The 16,393-nt window shown below is 40.3% G+C and overlaps 1 protein-coding gene across 1 annotated transcript in view; it reads right to left on the bottom strand.

Annotated features, from left to right (window-relative positions):
* The window catches only part of TICRR (TOPBP1 interacting checkpoint and replication regulator), a 49,874-nt gene that overhangs the window by 924 nt on the left and 32,557 nt on the right, over positions 1-16,393 (bottom strand). The window contains exons 14-21 of the mRNA XM_037833025.1: positions 15,594-15,651; positions 13,851-13,997; positions 9,724-9,814; positions 6,393-6,454; positions 4,752-4,886; positions 3,998-4,155; positions 1,115-3,293; positions 842-967 (exon numbers count right to left, since the gene is read on the bottom strand). Coding sequence (XP_037688953.1) covers positions 842-967; positions 1,115-3,293; positions 3,998-4,155; positions 4,752-4,886; positions 6,393-6,454; positions 9,724-9,814; positions 13,851-13,997; positions 15,594-15,651 — 2,956 coding nt within the window. The remainder of the gene's footprint in view (positions 1-841; positions 968-1,114; positions 3,294-3,997; positions 4,156-4,751; positions 4,887-6,392; positions 6,455-9,723; positions 9,815-13,850; positions 13,998-15,593; positions 15,652-16,393) is intronic.

Below are 16,393 nucleotides of genomic sequence, written 5' to 3'. Positions count from 1 at the left end.
AGAAAGTCAGCAATGCTTGCAGGTTGTCTCATGCTGCACAAATGTTACCTATACTTGTTACAGGGCCCTCCACCCGTGAGTGTGCAGCTAGCTGTCAGCGATAAGCACTTGTGGAAATGCAAAGTACCTGTAGTTTGAATTCCCTCAGTTTAATATTTTGTACATTCTTTTCAGATCTCAGATGGGTGAGGTTTATGCTGTGACTTACAAAATCTCAGTCACCAGGATGTGCCTTACACCATAGTCTCCAGGGAAGAAAACCACAGAAGGGCAGTCGTTTTAACTTCTCCCACACCTATATTCCCCTTCAGTTCTAGGAGCAGAAGGAAATCTTTCTAAACAGTGCAGCTAACAGGCCAAATCCCATTCTTTTCCAGGTGGGGTCAAGGAAGGAGAATCCTAACCTGAAGGCTGATTAAAACAGCCATTCCTTACCATCCCGAATGTAAAGAAAAACATGGTTATAAACTAACTGCAGGGAAACAGCCGGCTCCCTACATACTTTCTATCCTCATGTCACCCAAGACCCTTTTCAGATTCTAATGACTACAGACTAGCAATATGTCATATGCCCGCTTCTGACATCTTCAAGAAGACTGAAGTATTTTAATGGGATTCTGAGGGGGTTTCTGTTAAAATGCATAGCAGCTCTAATGTGGAGTCTCTCTGGGAAGGGCACATGACACGAAGGGGCACAAAATCATCTCCCCTGTACTCCGGCGTTCCCTGAGACGCCTCCAGAAATGACTCCCTGGCAACCCTGAGTGAGCTCCAAGGAGTCACCCAAAGGACACGAGTTTGATCCTGGTAACACTCTCCAGGACTTGAACTAACAAATTACCTCTGGTTTCTTTGCCCTGAGAGGAAGGTGTTCTTCCCTGGAAGAGCAGTGGAGACTGGGTCAGGGCCTGGAGACCACTGGCAGAAAGGCAGCTCCGCACAGTGCAGCCGGGAGGCGGGGTAGAACCTAAAGAGATGCCACAGGTAAACCCAGCCCGGCAGCTCCCCATCCAAGAGACCTGAGCTGCCTCAAGGAGCAACTCCTAAATGCCTCCTCACCAGACACACATCCCAACAGAAACCACATGGAAAACGAGTTCAAAATCAAACTCACTTGAAGCAAAGACCTCGTCATCCCCCATGGAGGGGAGCTCTCGCACACTGGTACTCGGGGACTTCTCTTCACTCATCTTGCTAACAACTTCCAAGCCTTCTCTCTGGTTGTCACAAACTCTTTTGCCTCGATACTCAGCTTCTTCCTTGGCAGAAAGGAGTCTCTTTCTGGAACCCAATCCAAACTGTCCCCACAAGGCTTCCTCAGCCTTGGGCACACTGTCCCTGGCAGGTGAATGGTCTGGCAGCTGACACACTCCCTCAAGCTCAAAATCCCCCAAGATGTGGGGCTTGTCGATGCCAAATTCAAACCCTCTCTCCTTGCCCTCTGGCTCAAGCACCAACACGCTCCCAGGGAGGTCAGCACCAACTTCACTTCTCCCAGCAGGGGTGCCAGTGCTGCAATCCACTGCCCTCTTCCTCCGGGGCCAGTCTTTAATTGTGTCAGGAGTTGTCTTTCCACTGTGCTTGGGCGAAGGTGTCCAAGGAATCCCAACATCTGTCTGAAAAGGAGACGAGGTGCTAGAGGGGCAGTGGGTTGGGGTACAGGACTGGCAGATGTAGGTTTGTCCCCCACTCTTGCCAGGGGTGCTGTGTGAGGAGCGAAGGCAGGGAGGTGACGTGTAGGTGGTTTCGGGTTTGCTTAAGGACTTGCTGGTCCTGGGCACGCTGAGACCAGGGAAGGAGCTCTCCTGTCCCAGAGAGCTCTCCTCCTTTCTTAGGGGTTCGGCTTCTAGCAAAGAACTGGGATCTACCTTTTTAATTCGAAGCTTGGGAAGGCCAGAGGCTTGCATCTCCAGCTCAACCTCATAGGTCTGTGGGCTGGCAGAGGCATTTGGAAGCTGAGTCGCAGCTTGCAGATTCTCCGGCTGTGCGGTGGCCTGCCTCTGCCTTCTGTCTGCAGTACAGCACAGGCCGTAGGACGGTGTCAGAGGAGAGCTGGGCCCAGAGGAAGGAGGAGATGGAGGAATCCCAGGGTTAGACAGAGAAGGCTTCTCATTAGTGACCACTGTCCTTAACCCCTCATCTTCTCCCTCTGGAGAGATGTTATTTTTTAAGGTATCACTGCCATGGTGTTCAGCTTCATCAAAGAGAGTGAGGTATTCTGTGTCATTTGCAATGAGCACAGGGGAGGAAATATGCCAGTCACTCCCTAAACCAGTCCCAGGGTCATGGTGTCTTTCCGGAGAAGGCTGAGGAGAGAGGCCGAATTCCTCCTGGTCCTTTCTAGAGTGTGTGACGGCAGCTGCATTGGTAGTCACGCCAACCATGGGAAGGTGAGCAGCGTTAGGCTGGTACTCCAGGAAGCTCCCTGCAGGACTAGAGGAATTTCTACACCTTTTCCTGATTTTAGAAGGGGGTGCTGGGGGGATGGTTTCAGAGATAGCTGTCTGTGAGATTTTGGGGGGAGTTGAGGGAAGGGAAGAGGAGAGAGATGTGATTACATTCTGGGGCACTTTCCAATCCCCTTCTCCAGGGGTACGAGAGTATGTCAAAGATTTCCTAAGTGGACTTTTTTTGGAAATATCACAGAAAGGTGACTTAGATAGTTTCTTTGGAGAAATAGGTGGGGAGGAAGTAATAGTTGTATTCCTTGATCTCTTTGGGGTTTTGACAGGGTTAGCCTTTAGTTTCTGTGCTGGTTCCTCTGCCTGAGATGTGCCAGGGACTTGGGGACCTTGGCTGTCTTGATCAGGAGGGGTGTCTGGGAAGTCAGTTCCTCCCGGCAGTGCCAAGGCTGCCGACCTCACGGGTGTCCTGAGAGAATATCTGGCGGGAGACCGACACCGACTCCTGGTGTGGACAGTGGGTGGGCTCCAGGCTCCTGGACAGGAGGCGCATTCTGGACTGGAATTTATTGACTGTGACCAAGTACAATTCTGCAGACATTCAGGTGGCTGACCACCTTGCCTTTTGGGAGTTCTTGGTACTGTCTTTTTCAGGGGAGAGGCAAATCCTTTCGCTAGGGAGTATCCTTTTTCTCCAGATGGTGGGTCACAGCCATGAGAGGAGGAGTCTTTGAAGGGCTCCATCAGAATCACCTGTTTTGCAGGTGTCACTTCCACAGGGGACTTCTGCAGCCTTTCTGGAGTGTAAGGCAGAGTCTGTGGGGTACGAAGGCACCTTCTTGGTGTAGTTTTAGAAGAGCCTGGGGACTTCCGGTAACTCTTCTTGGGAGTCTGTAAAGAAAACTGCTCATTTTGGTGCTTGATTATCATAATCTATTTTCTCTAAAGAGCTTTAAAAATCTATAACACATTTAGAAGGGCCACTGGGAGATTTATAGGAGAGGGCGTTCTCTGAGGCGTTCTTTTTGTTGTTGTGCCTCTATCTGTCTATTCTATGCCACCCACCCTGCTCCGACACACAGTAGATTCTTGGTGAGCACACGCTGAATGAGGGTAAGCACGTGAGGTGACCCCTGGAGGGAGGAGAAGAGAGAATGGGACTAAGACAGTCTGTAAGTAAAACAGGCAGGACCTGATGGATCGGCCATGCCTGGGGAGGGGAAATCTCAAGGTCGACTCCAGGTTTCTAACATGGGTGACTGGATGGAGTGGGCAACCCAACTGAACAGACAAATGATTGATGTACATTTCAGAAAGATCTGTACACAGGGTAGAGTTTAAGTGGTAGATGAGGCCAAGAGAGATGAGATCATCTCTATCTCTTTGGCCTCAGCCAAACCTGCTGCTTTAAGTCCCCATCTACCCAATGATCACTCATCTGAATCAACCCCAATCTCCCCAAATCTTTACTATTATGACACCACATTATTATATTGTATTATTACCAGCTCTCTCTCTCCTAGTGGACTCAGAGGGGCTCCTTGGAGATGTCTCTATGTTCCCCAAGATTATTCTGACTGTTATAGAGTTTATACCTGATAAGCTGTAGGTATCTCAGAACTCAGCGTGTTTCTTGAAGGCCTTTGAATTCGGGCTGAACCCTTCTCCAAGGGACTGATCATTTCAGACACTGCACCAAAAAAAAGTTTCTTGGGAGACCGAATACTTTGGGCTGGAAAATATTTTCTTTGGTCTGCAAGTCAAAAAAAGTGACATTTTTTTTCTTCTCAACTCCTGCCTTCCCAAGTCCACACAAGAAAGAAGATAATTTTTTTATAGCAACTGGAGGACAAATTCCACCCAATTATGTCAGCAACTGCAATGATTATTCCCTTCTTGGATTCTAATAAGACTGCACGTCAGCCCCAGCCCCAATGCTAGGACATGCAGGCAACTAAATAATTTAATTCACAAATAGAAATATAAAATTACATATTGATTATGAAGAATGAAGGACATAAAAAAAAGATATCCCCTTCCACATGGGATGCCTGTGTGTAGGATCTGGCCGTTTGGGGGGAAATTATGGGTAAACCTGGATTAACCCCACTTGAGTGGATGACTGCCCTCTAATGACAGTGTGGATAACCAGCTGTGGTAATCCAAAGGGATCACCCTGAATCTTGGCAGGATTTTCCATATAGTCATCACTCTGAACTTCAAATATACATACCTATTCTACTTCTCCAATGACAAAAAAAGAATATGTCAATTTTCATATTTCTTTTCTCAAAAACAATTCCCACCAAGTCAGCATGGAGTTGAAAGACAGGTGAGTCTATGTGTTACCTGAACTGTCTTGATGGAATGAGTGAACTCTCTGCACGCTTCGAGACTTCGGCTGAGACACAGAATAGAAGGAGCCAGAATGTTTCCTGCTGAACGACAACTGCTTGATTCGAGGACTTCGTCTCAAGCAGATTTCTATAAAACCAGAACCACAGTTGGTAACCAGGGAGAAGTGCAAGCTTGACATTATCCCATACTGTCAGAAATGGACAAAATTTATGTAATACCAAGTACAAGATGGAGATTCCAGACAAACTATTGACCTTAAGAGATGTCTGAATTATTTTATCAAGGCTAAGAGAGGTTTAATATATGGCCTCCTCTACCACAGGTTTTACCCTTGGGAAGATGGTTGCTGCGAAGGAGAGGCTAGGCCTCCCTATAATTGTGCCTAAGAGCCTCCTCCTGAATGCCTCTTTGTTGCTCACATGTGGCCCTCTCTCTCTGGCTAAGCCAACTTGAAAGGTGAAATGACTGCCCTCCCCCCTACGTGGGATCAGACACCCAGGGGAGTGAATCTCCCTGGCAACGTGGAATATGACTCCCGGGGAGGAATGTAGACCCGGCATCGTGGGACGGAGAACATCTTCTTGACCAAAAGGGGGATGTGAAAGGAAATGAAATAAGCTTCAGTGGCAGAGAGATTCCAAAAGGAGCCGAGAGGTCACTCTGGTGGGCACTCTTATGCACAATTTAGACAACCCTTTTTAGGTTCTAAAGAATTGGGGTAGCTGGTGGTAGATACGTGAAACTATCAAACTACAACCCAGAACCCATGAATCTCGAAGACAGTTGTATAAAAATGTAGCTTATGAGGGGTGACAATGGGATTGGGAAAGCCATAAGGACCACACTCCACTTTGTCTAGTTTATGGATGGATAAGTGAAAAAATAGGGGAAGGAAACAAACAAACAAACAGACAAAGGTACCCAGTGTTCTTTTTACTTCAATTGCTCTTTTTCACTTTAATTATTATTCTTGTTTTTTTTGTGTGTGTGCTAATGAAGGTGTCAGGGATTGATTTAGGTGATGAATGTACAACTATGTAATGGTTCTGTGAACAATTGAATGTACGATTTGTTCTGTATGACTGCGTGGTATGTGAATATATCTCAATAAAATGAAGATAAAAAAAATATATATATATATATTTGGCCTCAACAAGGTACAAAAAAACATTGGCCCACTTGACTGTCACCTTCAGACATCTCATAAACCACCATCTGGAAGCACGATGTAGTATTAAAAAAAGGTATATATAGTATGACTTTTGTGGGGGGAAAAATATATATATATTTAATACATATATATAAATATGTCTCATGTATGTTACATACATTTTATGGAAATAATACTTGTAAGAGTACAGTAAAATATTAACAGAGTATTTCTGAGTTGTGGGATTACCAAGCCATTTAAAAATATTTGGCTTCTCTGTATTTTCTGAGTTTTCTACAATAAACATGAATTACTTCAGCAATCAAAAAAAGTTAGTTTGTAAAATCCCCTCCTTCATCATACAGCTTCTTGATAAGCCATAACACATAACAGTGGTTGTTTAGCCTTCACCATCAACACCATGTTTATTGGGTAAAAATATTTTTTCTGCAGAAACTAGGTAAAATGCCAGTAATACTCACCACTGTCTCCTTTTTCAGGGGACTCTTCGACAATGTCAATGTCAGGACCAGGATCAGAGGACCTGGAGGAACGACAAGGAAAGGACTGGTTACACATCACTCAATTCAACACATTAAAGAGGTAGAACTTCTCACCTAACCAGGTAACAAAGATCACAGCATTTGATAATACCCATGTTGGTAAGCACTCTTATACATTATTGTCAAGAGTGAAAATGGTTGGAACTTGTTTTGGAAGTGACTTTGCAACATCAAAATTAATTTAAAATACGTATACCTTTTGAACCATCAATTTTATCCCTAGCAATTTATCTTATAGATGAACTTGCAAAGGGTGTAAAAATATGTATGCAAATAACATCAGGATGGTGTTTTGACTCATGTTGAGAGAAATAAGTCAGACACAGAAGTACGATCTCACTGATATGCAATAACTAGAATATGCAAATTTATAGACAAAAAGTAGATTACAGTTTACCAGGGGCATAGGAAGGAGGGATGGGAAGTTACTGCTTAATGCATAGAGTTTCTGTTTGGGGTGTTTAAAAAGTTTTGGTAATGGAAGGTGGTGATGGTAGCACGACACTGTGAATGTGTTTAATAACACTGAATGGTACACTTGAAAGTGATTAAAATGGGAAATTTTATGTTGTATTATATGTTACCACAATAAAAAGTAAGAAAAAAATGTTAAAAGGCTGTATCTTGACAAGATGAAGTAGTTGCTCTTTATCCCTCAAGCTAAGTATAGCTAAGAACCCTGCACATCATGTATAAAATGTAAGACTCTCAAGTGGAGAAGGCAGACTGGCTAAGGACCTTGGGACCCAAGGAAAGAGAGCAGTGAGGTCTCTGAGCTTTCTTTTTGCCTCATATATCCCGGCTGGAGAAGCTGATAACCCAGATATGCCAACAGGTGCAGACCAAATATCCCTACGAAAAGCTGTCTCTCACTATCTAAAAGACCAGGAAAGTGGCAGTCCAGTAAGACAAAACTTTTCGACAATAATCCCCCTAACTCTAAACCAACTGCCATGGAGAAAACAGTGGCCTCGCTGCTGGTCAGCAAAGGCTGAATGGGAAGGCTTAGACCCCCACCACCTTCCCCAGCTGTAACGAGGCTGTGTCAGTACATGAATGGATTTAAAAATTGTGGTATACCCATTCAATGGAATACTACACAGCAATAAAAAGGGACGAACTATTAATAAATGGATAAATCTCAAAATAATTATTCTGAGCAAAAGTGATTAGACAAAAGAGTACGTAACTGTATGATTGAATTTCATGTATATAAAACTCTAGAAAATGTAATCTAGAAAATGTAGTGACAGCAGATCAGTGGTTGCTGAGGGCAGAGGAACAGGGAGGGATGGGAGGAAGGGCTTACAAAAGAGTACAAGGAAACTTTTGGGGTTGATGGATAGGTTCACTATTTTGATTGTGGTGATGGTTTCACAGGTGTATAGAGATAAAAACTTATCAAATTGTACATTTTCAATATGTGCAGTTTACTGTATATCAACTATACCTCAATGAAGTTTTTAAAAATAAGTACACAAAGGAACAATTATCCATATTCTACTACTCTTGCAACATAATTTTTAATAGTGAAATTTGGAGACAACTTAAATAACCATCAAGAGGATGTCAGTCAATTATGGTATAACTCATTAAAAAAATTTTGAAGTTGTTAAAAAAGGATTGATTTCTATAAATCCTGACATGAAACAATGTTTAAGGTAAGTGGGGAAGAAAAGGCACAGAACGGTACGGAATAAACCTATTTTGGGGGGAGTGAAAGGAGATAATATTTACTTTCAATCACTCATTCATTCTTAAATATTTATTGACTAGATGAAATATGATTGGCCATGAGTTGATAATTGTTAGTACTGGATTATGTGTATATAGAGGTTCATTATAAGAATGCTCATATGTTTAAAATTTTCCACAATAAAAAATTTTTAAAAATATATGTATCGAGCTTCTCTACTGGCATTGGGAATAGAGTAGTGAACAAGACAGAAAAGGTTCCTGTCTTCTGGAGTGTTTATTCCAGTGGGGGGTTAGGGTATAGGGGATAAGACAATAAGTGGGTTAACTTTAAAATAAACAAGATTACTTCAAAAAAGTGGTAACTATTCTGAAGGAAACAACACAGAATGGTGCCACAGAGCAGTGGTGAAACGGGGGGGATCGGACAACTCTGGGTGGGGGAGTCAAGGAGGCATCTGTGAGGAGCTAAGACAGTAGCCGAGACCTTAATGACAAGGGGCAGAGCTGTACAGAGGGCACAGGGAGCTCAAAGGCTCTTGGGCTGGAACGAGCTTGGGTGCAGCAGAATAGCTAGAAGTGAGGGGCAGAATGGGAAGAACTGAGGTTGGACAGGCAAGTAAGAAGGAGGCATTGGAGACATTGGCAGTTTTATAGACAAGAAATCTGACCTGAATTATAGCTTAAGATCACTCTGGCTATGTGAAATGAATGGATTATGAGGTGGCAAGAGTGGGAGACCAGTTAGGAGGCTGCTATAATACCCCAAGTAGCAGAAAAGAAACCATTAAATATATGCTGTCATTTACTAATAAAAAATTTTTAGTAAAAAGTTCTGTGATACACTTAATCGTGGACCAGACTTCAGTGGGAAAACATTAGACCTAAGACAATAGCCAAAAGATGGAAGCAACCCAAGTAAGTGTTCATCAGCAGATGAATGGATAAACAAAATGCTGTATATCCATACAATGGACTGTTATTCAGCCATAAAAAGAACGAAGCTCCGATACATGCAACATCATGGATGAACCCTGAAGGCATCTTGTTGAGTGAAATAAGCCAGACACAAAAGTATAAATATTGTATGATTTTACTGATATGAAATAAGTACAATAAGCTAATTCGTAAAGTAAGAAACTAAAAGAAAATAGGTTACCAGAGGCCGGAGTAAGGATATGGAATGAGGAGTTAATGCTTAATTGATACAAGACTTTCTGTTCGCAGTAATGAAGAGTTTTGGTAATGGATGGTGGTGATGGTAGCACAGCATTGTAAATATAATTAACACACACAATACCTGTTTCCAGGGTTATGAGGTTCAAAAGAGGTAATATATAAATGAAAGATCCCTTATAAACTTCGAAATGCCATATAAATATATCTTGTATCATTACTGATAAGCTGAATAACCCATTATTCTCCAGCCCCCGTAGAGTTCACAGAATGCTCTTTGTTTATAAGCAATGAAGCTAAGACTTAAGTAGGTCAAGAAAAGACAGGCTGTGGCCCCCAAGATTGTTACGAAGAAGCCCTGTGCAAGGATGTTGCCTACCTGCCCTTGATTTGTCTGTGAAGCAGCCTTTTGGAGATTTGCTTATGTAGTGGAGTCTCTGCCACACTCTTGGTCAGCAGTTTATGATAATCTAAAATGTAAAAACAGCATAAATTTTAAATTTCACTTAACCTTAGTAAAAAGCAGCAGCAAGACAAAGGTAACAGTTTGAACTTATCTATGGCTTATTTATTTAACTGGAGTGGACCTTCCTTAATGGTCTTTCCCTGATAGAACAGGTTATCAGCACTATTAGAGATGGACGATTTTGTAAAATTATTATCTAATAAGCAATCCTTAAAAAAATGAAAAGTGCTCACTTATTAGGATTGACACATCCATCCACTTATTTGATCATTCTTGCATTATGATTAAATGAAATAAAGAATGTGAAAATGCTTATATGCCAAGCAAATGTTAAGATAAATCTACCTGGCAAAAAAAGTCAGACTAGGTAGCCAAACTACTCAGGGGAAGACTGGTTTAAATTAAGTTAAAAATGACTACAAAGAGGAGTGAAGTCAGCAGGAATGGTGGAGTAAGGACCTCCAAAAAAGCACTTCCAAAAAAGGTGGAGTAAGGACCTCCAAAAAAAGCATGACAAGAATGACCAAAATCAGTTTTTTCAGAAGGCTTGAAATTAAAGAAAGGCTTGCAACAATCCAGGCAATGTTTCTTCAAGAAAAATGGCTAAAACTTGGTAAGAACAATGAATGACTTTGTGGCACTTTAACTTGCCCTAGCATTGCCCTCTCCCCAGCCTCATGAAAGCCTCAACATCATGGTGAAAACCAGGAGGCCTAGCAGCCTCTGTTTCAGGCAAAACAGGGCTGGAGTTCTTACAAAGCCCAATTCCCAGAAAACTGTCATTATTTGACAGGTCTGGCAGTCTCTGGACTATCCCACCCAGGAAGCCTGGCTTTATATGACCTGGCTCAGATCTCACTAAATACTAACAGTCTTTTCCCTAGGGACATATATGAATGCAAGCAGGAGCACTGCAAAACATCAAGGCTGCAGAAGATGGTGATAACAACTGGGGCAAACACCAAGCTGACCAAAAACTTAAAAGAAAAAACTTGGAAATGAGATGTGCATAGTGGACTTCAAAAGCTCAGGCATATTCCTGGGAATCTGAAAGTCCAGAAGCATGTGCATGGCTGGCTGTGCACATGTTCGGGGAGACCTGAGAAAGCCCTCAGCTGCCACCTCTGGCTGACCTTGAGGCTATGGGCAAGCAGGAAGTGAAGGCTAAAGTGCAGCTGTAAACTGTACACATGAGGGTTGAAGATGTGTCCCAATGTGCCCACAGAGACACTTGGCAAAGGCTGGGAAACTTACCGGTTCTGGGTATTTAAGGAAATCTCTGTACAGTCATTAACTGACACTAAGCTAGCTAAACAGAGACCTCAGTAGCCACACTTGACAAAGAACAGACTTTATAGAATCAGTTAAGGGAAGTCACTAAACAAAATAGCAGCATGAGTAGTGATGACAACAACAAACCCTGGGGTGTGTGATAGTCTGATATCCAGAGTTGCCTCATTATATTATTTAATATATCAAATAAATATATTATTTTTAAGGAAAATTATGGGACATGCAAAGAAACCAAAAAGTTTGGCCTGTAAACAGGGGAGAAGAGCAGTTAATAGAAACCAGCCCTGAGGAAATCCAGACATTGAGCATCCTAGGCAAAGTCTTTAAATCAGCTATTCTAAATATATTTTAAAAACTAAAGGAAATCATATCTAAAGAACTAAAGTAAGCAAACAATGTTTCACTAAATAGAAAATAACAATAAAGAGACATAAATAAATAAAAAAAAAAAAATAGAAATGGAAGAGAAAAGTACAATAACTGAAATTGAAAATTTATTAGAGGGGCTCAACAGCAGTTTTGAGGTTGCAGAAGATAAATCAGCAAGCTTTGAATTAGGTCAATTGAAATTATCCAAACAGAAAGAAGAGAAGAGGGAAAGAAAATGAACACAGCCTCAGAGACCTGTGGGACTCCATCAAGAATACCAACACACACTTAATGGGAGACCCAGAAAGAGAGGAGAGAAAGGGACAGAAAGAACATTTGAAGAAATATTGGCCGAAAACTCCCCAAATTTGATAAAACATTACCCATCCAAGAAGCCCAATGAACTTTAGGTAAGATAAACTCAAAGAGATCTATACCTGAACACATGATATTATAATCAAACTATCAAAAGACAAAGACAAAGAAAGAATCCTGGAAGCAATAAAAGAAAAGCAACTTATCATGTAAAAAGATCCTCAATAAGATTATTGGCTGATTAATCATCAGAAACCATGGAGGCAACCCAGGGGCAGTGGTAGGCCATATTCAAAGTGCTGAAAGAAAAATCTGCCAACCAAGAATCCTATATCCAGTGCCAAGTACATTCAATGGGGAAAAGAATAGTCTCTTAAACAAATGGTGCTGGGAGAACTGGATGAACACATGCAAACAAATGAAGATGGACCCCTACCTCACACCATATACAAAAACTAACTCAAAATCGATCAACAACCTAAATATAAAACCCAAACTATAAAATTTCTAGAAGATAACATTAAGAAAACATCTTCAGGACCTTGTGTTAGGCAGTGGTTTCTTAAACTTTATATCAAAAGCACTAGTAACAAAAGAAAAAATAGATAAATGGGACTTCATCAAAATCAAAACCTTTTGTGCATCAAAGGACATTATCAAGAAAGTAGAAAGACAACTTATAGAATGGGAGAAAATATTTGGTAACCATATATCTAATAGGAGCTTAATATCCAGAATATATAAAGAACTTTTCCAATTGAACAAAAAGAAAATTAACCCAATTAAAAAATGGGCAAAATATTAGAATAAACATTTCTTCAAAGAACATATTCAAATGGCCAATAAACACATGAAAAGATGTTCGTCATTAGACATCAGGGAAATGCAAATCAAAACCACAATGAGATACCATTTTGTAACCCCTAGAATGGCTACTACTAAAAAAACCCCAGAAAATTACAAGTGTTGGAGAGGATATGGAGAAATAGGAACCCTCTCACATTGTGGGAATGTAAAATGGTGCAGCTGATGTGGAAAACAGTTTGGCGATTCCTCAGAAAGTTAAATATAGAATTACCATATGACCCGGCAATCTCATTTCTAGGCATATACCCAAAAGAATTGACAGCAGGGATTCAAACAGATATTTGCACACTGATGTTCATAGCAGTATTATTCACAATGGCCAAAAGATGGAAGCAACCCAAGTGTCCATCAACAGAAAAATGGATAAACAAAATGTGGAATATCTATACAGTTGAAGTTCTGGTGCATCTACAGCATGGATAAACCTTGATGACATCATTTTAAGTGAAATAAGCCAGACACAAAAAGACAAATTTTGTATGATCTCACTCATATGAATTAAGTGGAATATGCAAATTCATAAAATCGGAAATTAGAATTCAGGTTACCAGGGGCCATGTGGGGATTGAGAATGGGGAATTAGTACTTATATGGTACAGAGTTTCTGTTTGGAATAATGGAAAAGTTGTGGTAATGCATGATAGTAATGAAGGCACAACTTTGTGAATATAATTAACACCACTGAATTGTATGTTTGAAAGTAGGTAAAATGTGAAATTTTAGGTTTTATGTTCGCAGAATTAAAAAACAAAAACAAAAACCATAGAACCGTACCACATAAAGAGTGAACCCTAATGCAAACTATGAACCATAATTAATAGTATAATAACATTGTTTCATCAGTTTTAACAAAGGTACTACAATAATGCAAAATGTTAATAATAGGGAAAACTGTGTGTGAAAGGGGGTATATGGGAACTCTGGACTTTCTGCATGATTTTTATGTAAACCTACCACTGCTCTAATTTAAAAAAAAAGAAATGAAGTACTGATATCAATTACAATATGAATAAACCAGGATTAATTCTGTATCCCATCTTGGAGGGAGAGAAACCCCAGTGTAAAATTAACTGATAGCATCCGCAGGGAAGAGGGGAAAACGGACTGACTCCTAATAAGCTTCTGCAACAAAGTCAGGGGATTGGTTTGGATCCAAGACCCCATCCCCTTCTCTTGGTTCCCCTAAAACACAATACCTTTGGTCCTCTTGAAGTTGTCAGGTTTATACTCCAAACCTTCCACAGCTGACACAGAATGGCTTCGAGGCAGCCCCCGCTTTAGCGATCGCTTTGAAGGAGAAAGCATTTCCTGGTTGAAGAGGTTTCTTCGAACTTTGGTCACTTCTGAAAACATCGAAAAAGCTACATGTTATGACTAACAAATGCCATATTTCAGAAGAGAATACTCAGATCCACCAACTTTTAACATTTTGCCCCATTTGCCATATCATTCTGTCTAGCTATTTATCTATTTTCTAAACATTTGAGAGTATGTTGTATACATCATGCTCCTTGAACATTTAATACTTCCATGTATATTTCCTAAGAACAGGGAATTCACTTATGTAAACACCTTAAGTACATATCTGTCCTTCTATGTCTGACTTACTTCACTTAATATATCTTTAAGGTTCATCCATGTAGTGGCATGTATCAGAACTTCATTCCTTTTTAAGGCTGAATTACATATCACTTTTTGTTTATCCTTTCATCTGTTGATGGACACTTGGGTTGCTTCTGCCTTTTGGCAATTGTGAATAATGCTGCTATAAACACTGTTGTACAAATATGTATTCAAGTCACCACTCTCAATTCTTTTGGGGAATATACCAAGAAGTGGGATGGCCGGGTCATATGTTAGATCTGTGTTTAACCTTTTGAGGAATGCTAAACTACCTTCCATAGCAGTCATGGTCTTTTAATACATCCCTGTATTAGGATTATTTTTCTCATTTTGGACTTTTGCTGCCTTGTATTCAATTCAGCCTCAAGTATAGAGCCTAGAAGCTGTTCCTTTCAATTCCAAAGATTTCATTCTTTTTTGTAACTTATTTAAATAAAAGCCAAATGAACCAGGAAGGAGGAAGCCCCTCTTTACCCTTTGATGACATAAACAATGTCAAGGACACCAATAACACACATCATAGTTTCAAAAAACATTTCTCTATCACCGTTTTAAAAGTCCCTGTAATATGACTTTGGCTGTCTGTGAAATTGATTAACGACCTAAAAGCCAAATTCAACTTGTTATTTTCTCTTTTTCCCCAACTTTTATTTAAAAAAATGTAATAACTACAGAAAATTTTGAAAAATAATAAATATAGACCCTTCACCAAAATTCACTGACTATTAACATTGTTTTCTTCCTCCACCCCTGTCTCTACACAGATAACAATTTTCCTCCTGAACTACCCGGGAGTAAGTTACAGACATCATAACCCTCCACATCCCTATACTTGAGCATGTATCTCCTGAGAACATTTTCCTACATATCCACAGTACCATTATTACATTAAAAATGTTTTTAACACTGATACAATGTTATCTAGTATATAATCCATATTCAAATTTCTTTAGTTGTCCTAATATCCTTTATAGCTCCCCCCATAAACTTAAGATCTAAGCAGGGATAATGTAATGCATTTAGATGTCATGCTTGAATTCCTTTCATCTAAAACAGTTCCTCTGCCTTCCCCCCCCCCCTTTCATGACAGTGGTTTTAAGATTTCCAGACTAGTTATTTAGTAGAATGCAATATTTTTGAGACCACATGAATATCTTATTTCCCCTAGGGCATGGTATCTGGACATAATTTATTGACAAACAGTTATACAAAACCGTAATTTCTAATGGTATGCAGCTGTTTAAATACATGCAAATCAAAGTAAATTTGTCATTGCAGTGAATAAATGAGAAATACCCTGAGAAAACAAAGTATACCTTGCACTGTATCTTTTACTGGGACTGGTGGCTGCTGAAGAGTAGGGTGGGAGCTTTCCTAAAAGATGAAGAAAATCCAGTAAGAAAATTTAGGCATTCATTTAAAATAAAGGAATAAAAATTCCACATGAAACCCTTTGAATTACAGCTCCACTTGTAGGAATCCATAATAGAAACAGTTGTAAAATGCACAAAATTAGATATAGTTCTAAGATACTCATGCTGCATTGCTGTAATACAAATAAGAATTATTCTATCTAGTCAAAGAGTGCCATAATTAAATAACTGTGTTTATCTATATGATATGTATCTATCCAGATATGTATATGTATGTAGGCACATATTGGTATATACCAGGAAAAGGCCTGGGAAGATGTACAACTGTTATCAGTGATTACTTCTGAAGAGGCAACAGAGAGGGGACATTCTTTTTTAACTTTATATGACTTCAAGTTTTTAATAATGATTATGTACACCTTTTATAATTAAAAAAACAAAGGAACACCCATATAAATTAAAGGTGGCTGTGCTGGTTTGGATGTATTATGTCCCCCAAAACGCTATTATCTTTGATGCAATCTTGTGTGGGCAGACGTATTAGGGTTGATCAGATTGTAATTCTTTGAGTGTTTCCATCAAGATGCCACCTACCAACTGTAGGTGATAACTCTTGATTGGATGGTTTCCATGGAGGCATAGCCCTGCCCATTCAGCATGGGCCTTGATTAGTTCACTGGAACACTATATAAGCTCAGACAGAAGTGGCAAGTTTGCTACAGCCAAGAGGGACACTTTGAAGA

The sequence above is a fragment of the Choloepus didactylus genome, chromosome 4 (assembly GCF_015220235.1).
Source record: "Choloepus didactylus isolate mChoDid1 chromosome 4, mChoDid1.pri, whole genome shotgun sequence".
In the NCBI taxonomy this organism is placed as follows: Eukaryota; Metazoa; Chordata; class Mammalia; order Pilosa; family Megalonychidae; genus Choloepus; species Choloepus didactylus.
The sequence above is the reverse complement of the archived record's forward strand: the minus strand, read 5'-3'. Positions and strand labels throughout refer to the sequence as shown.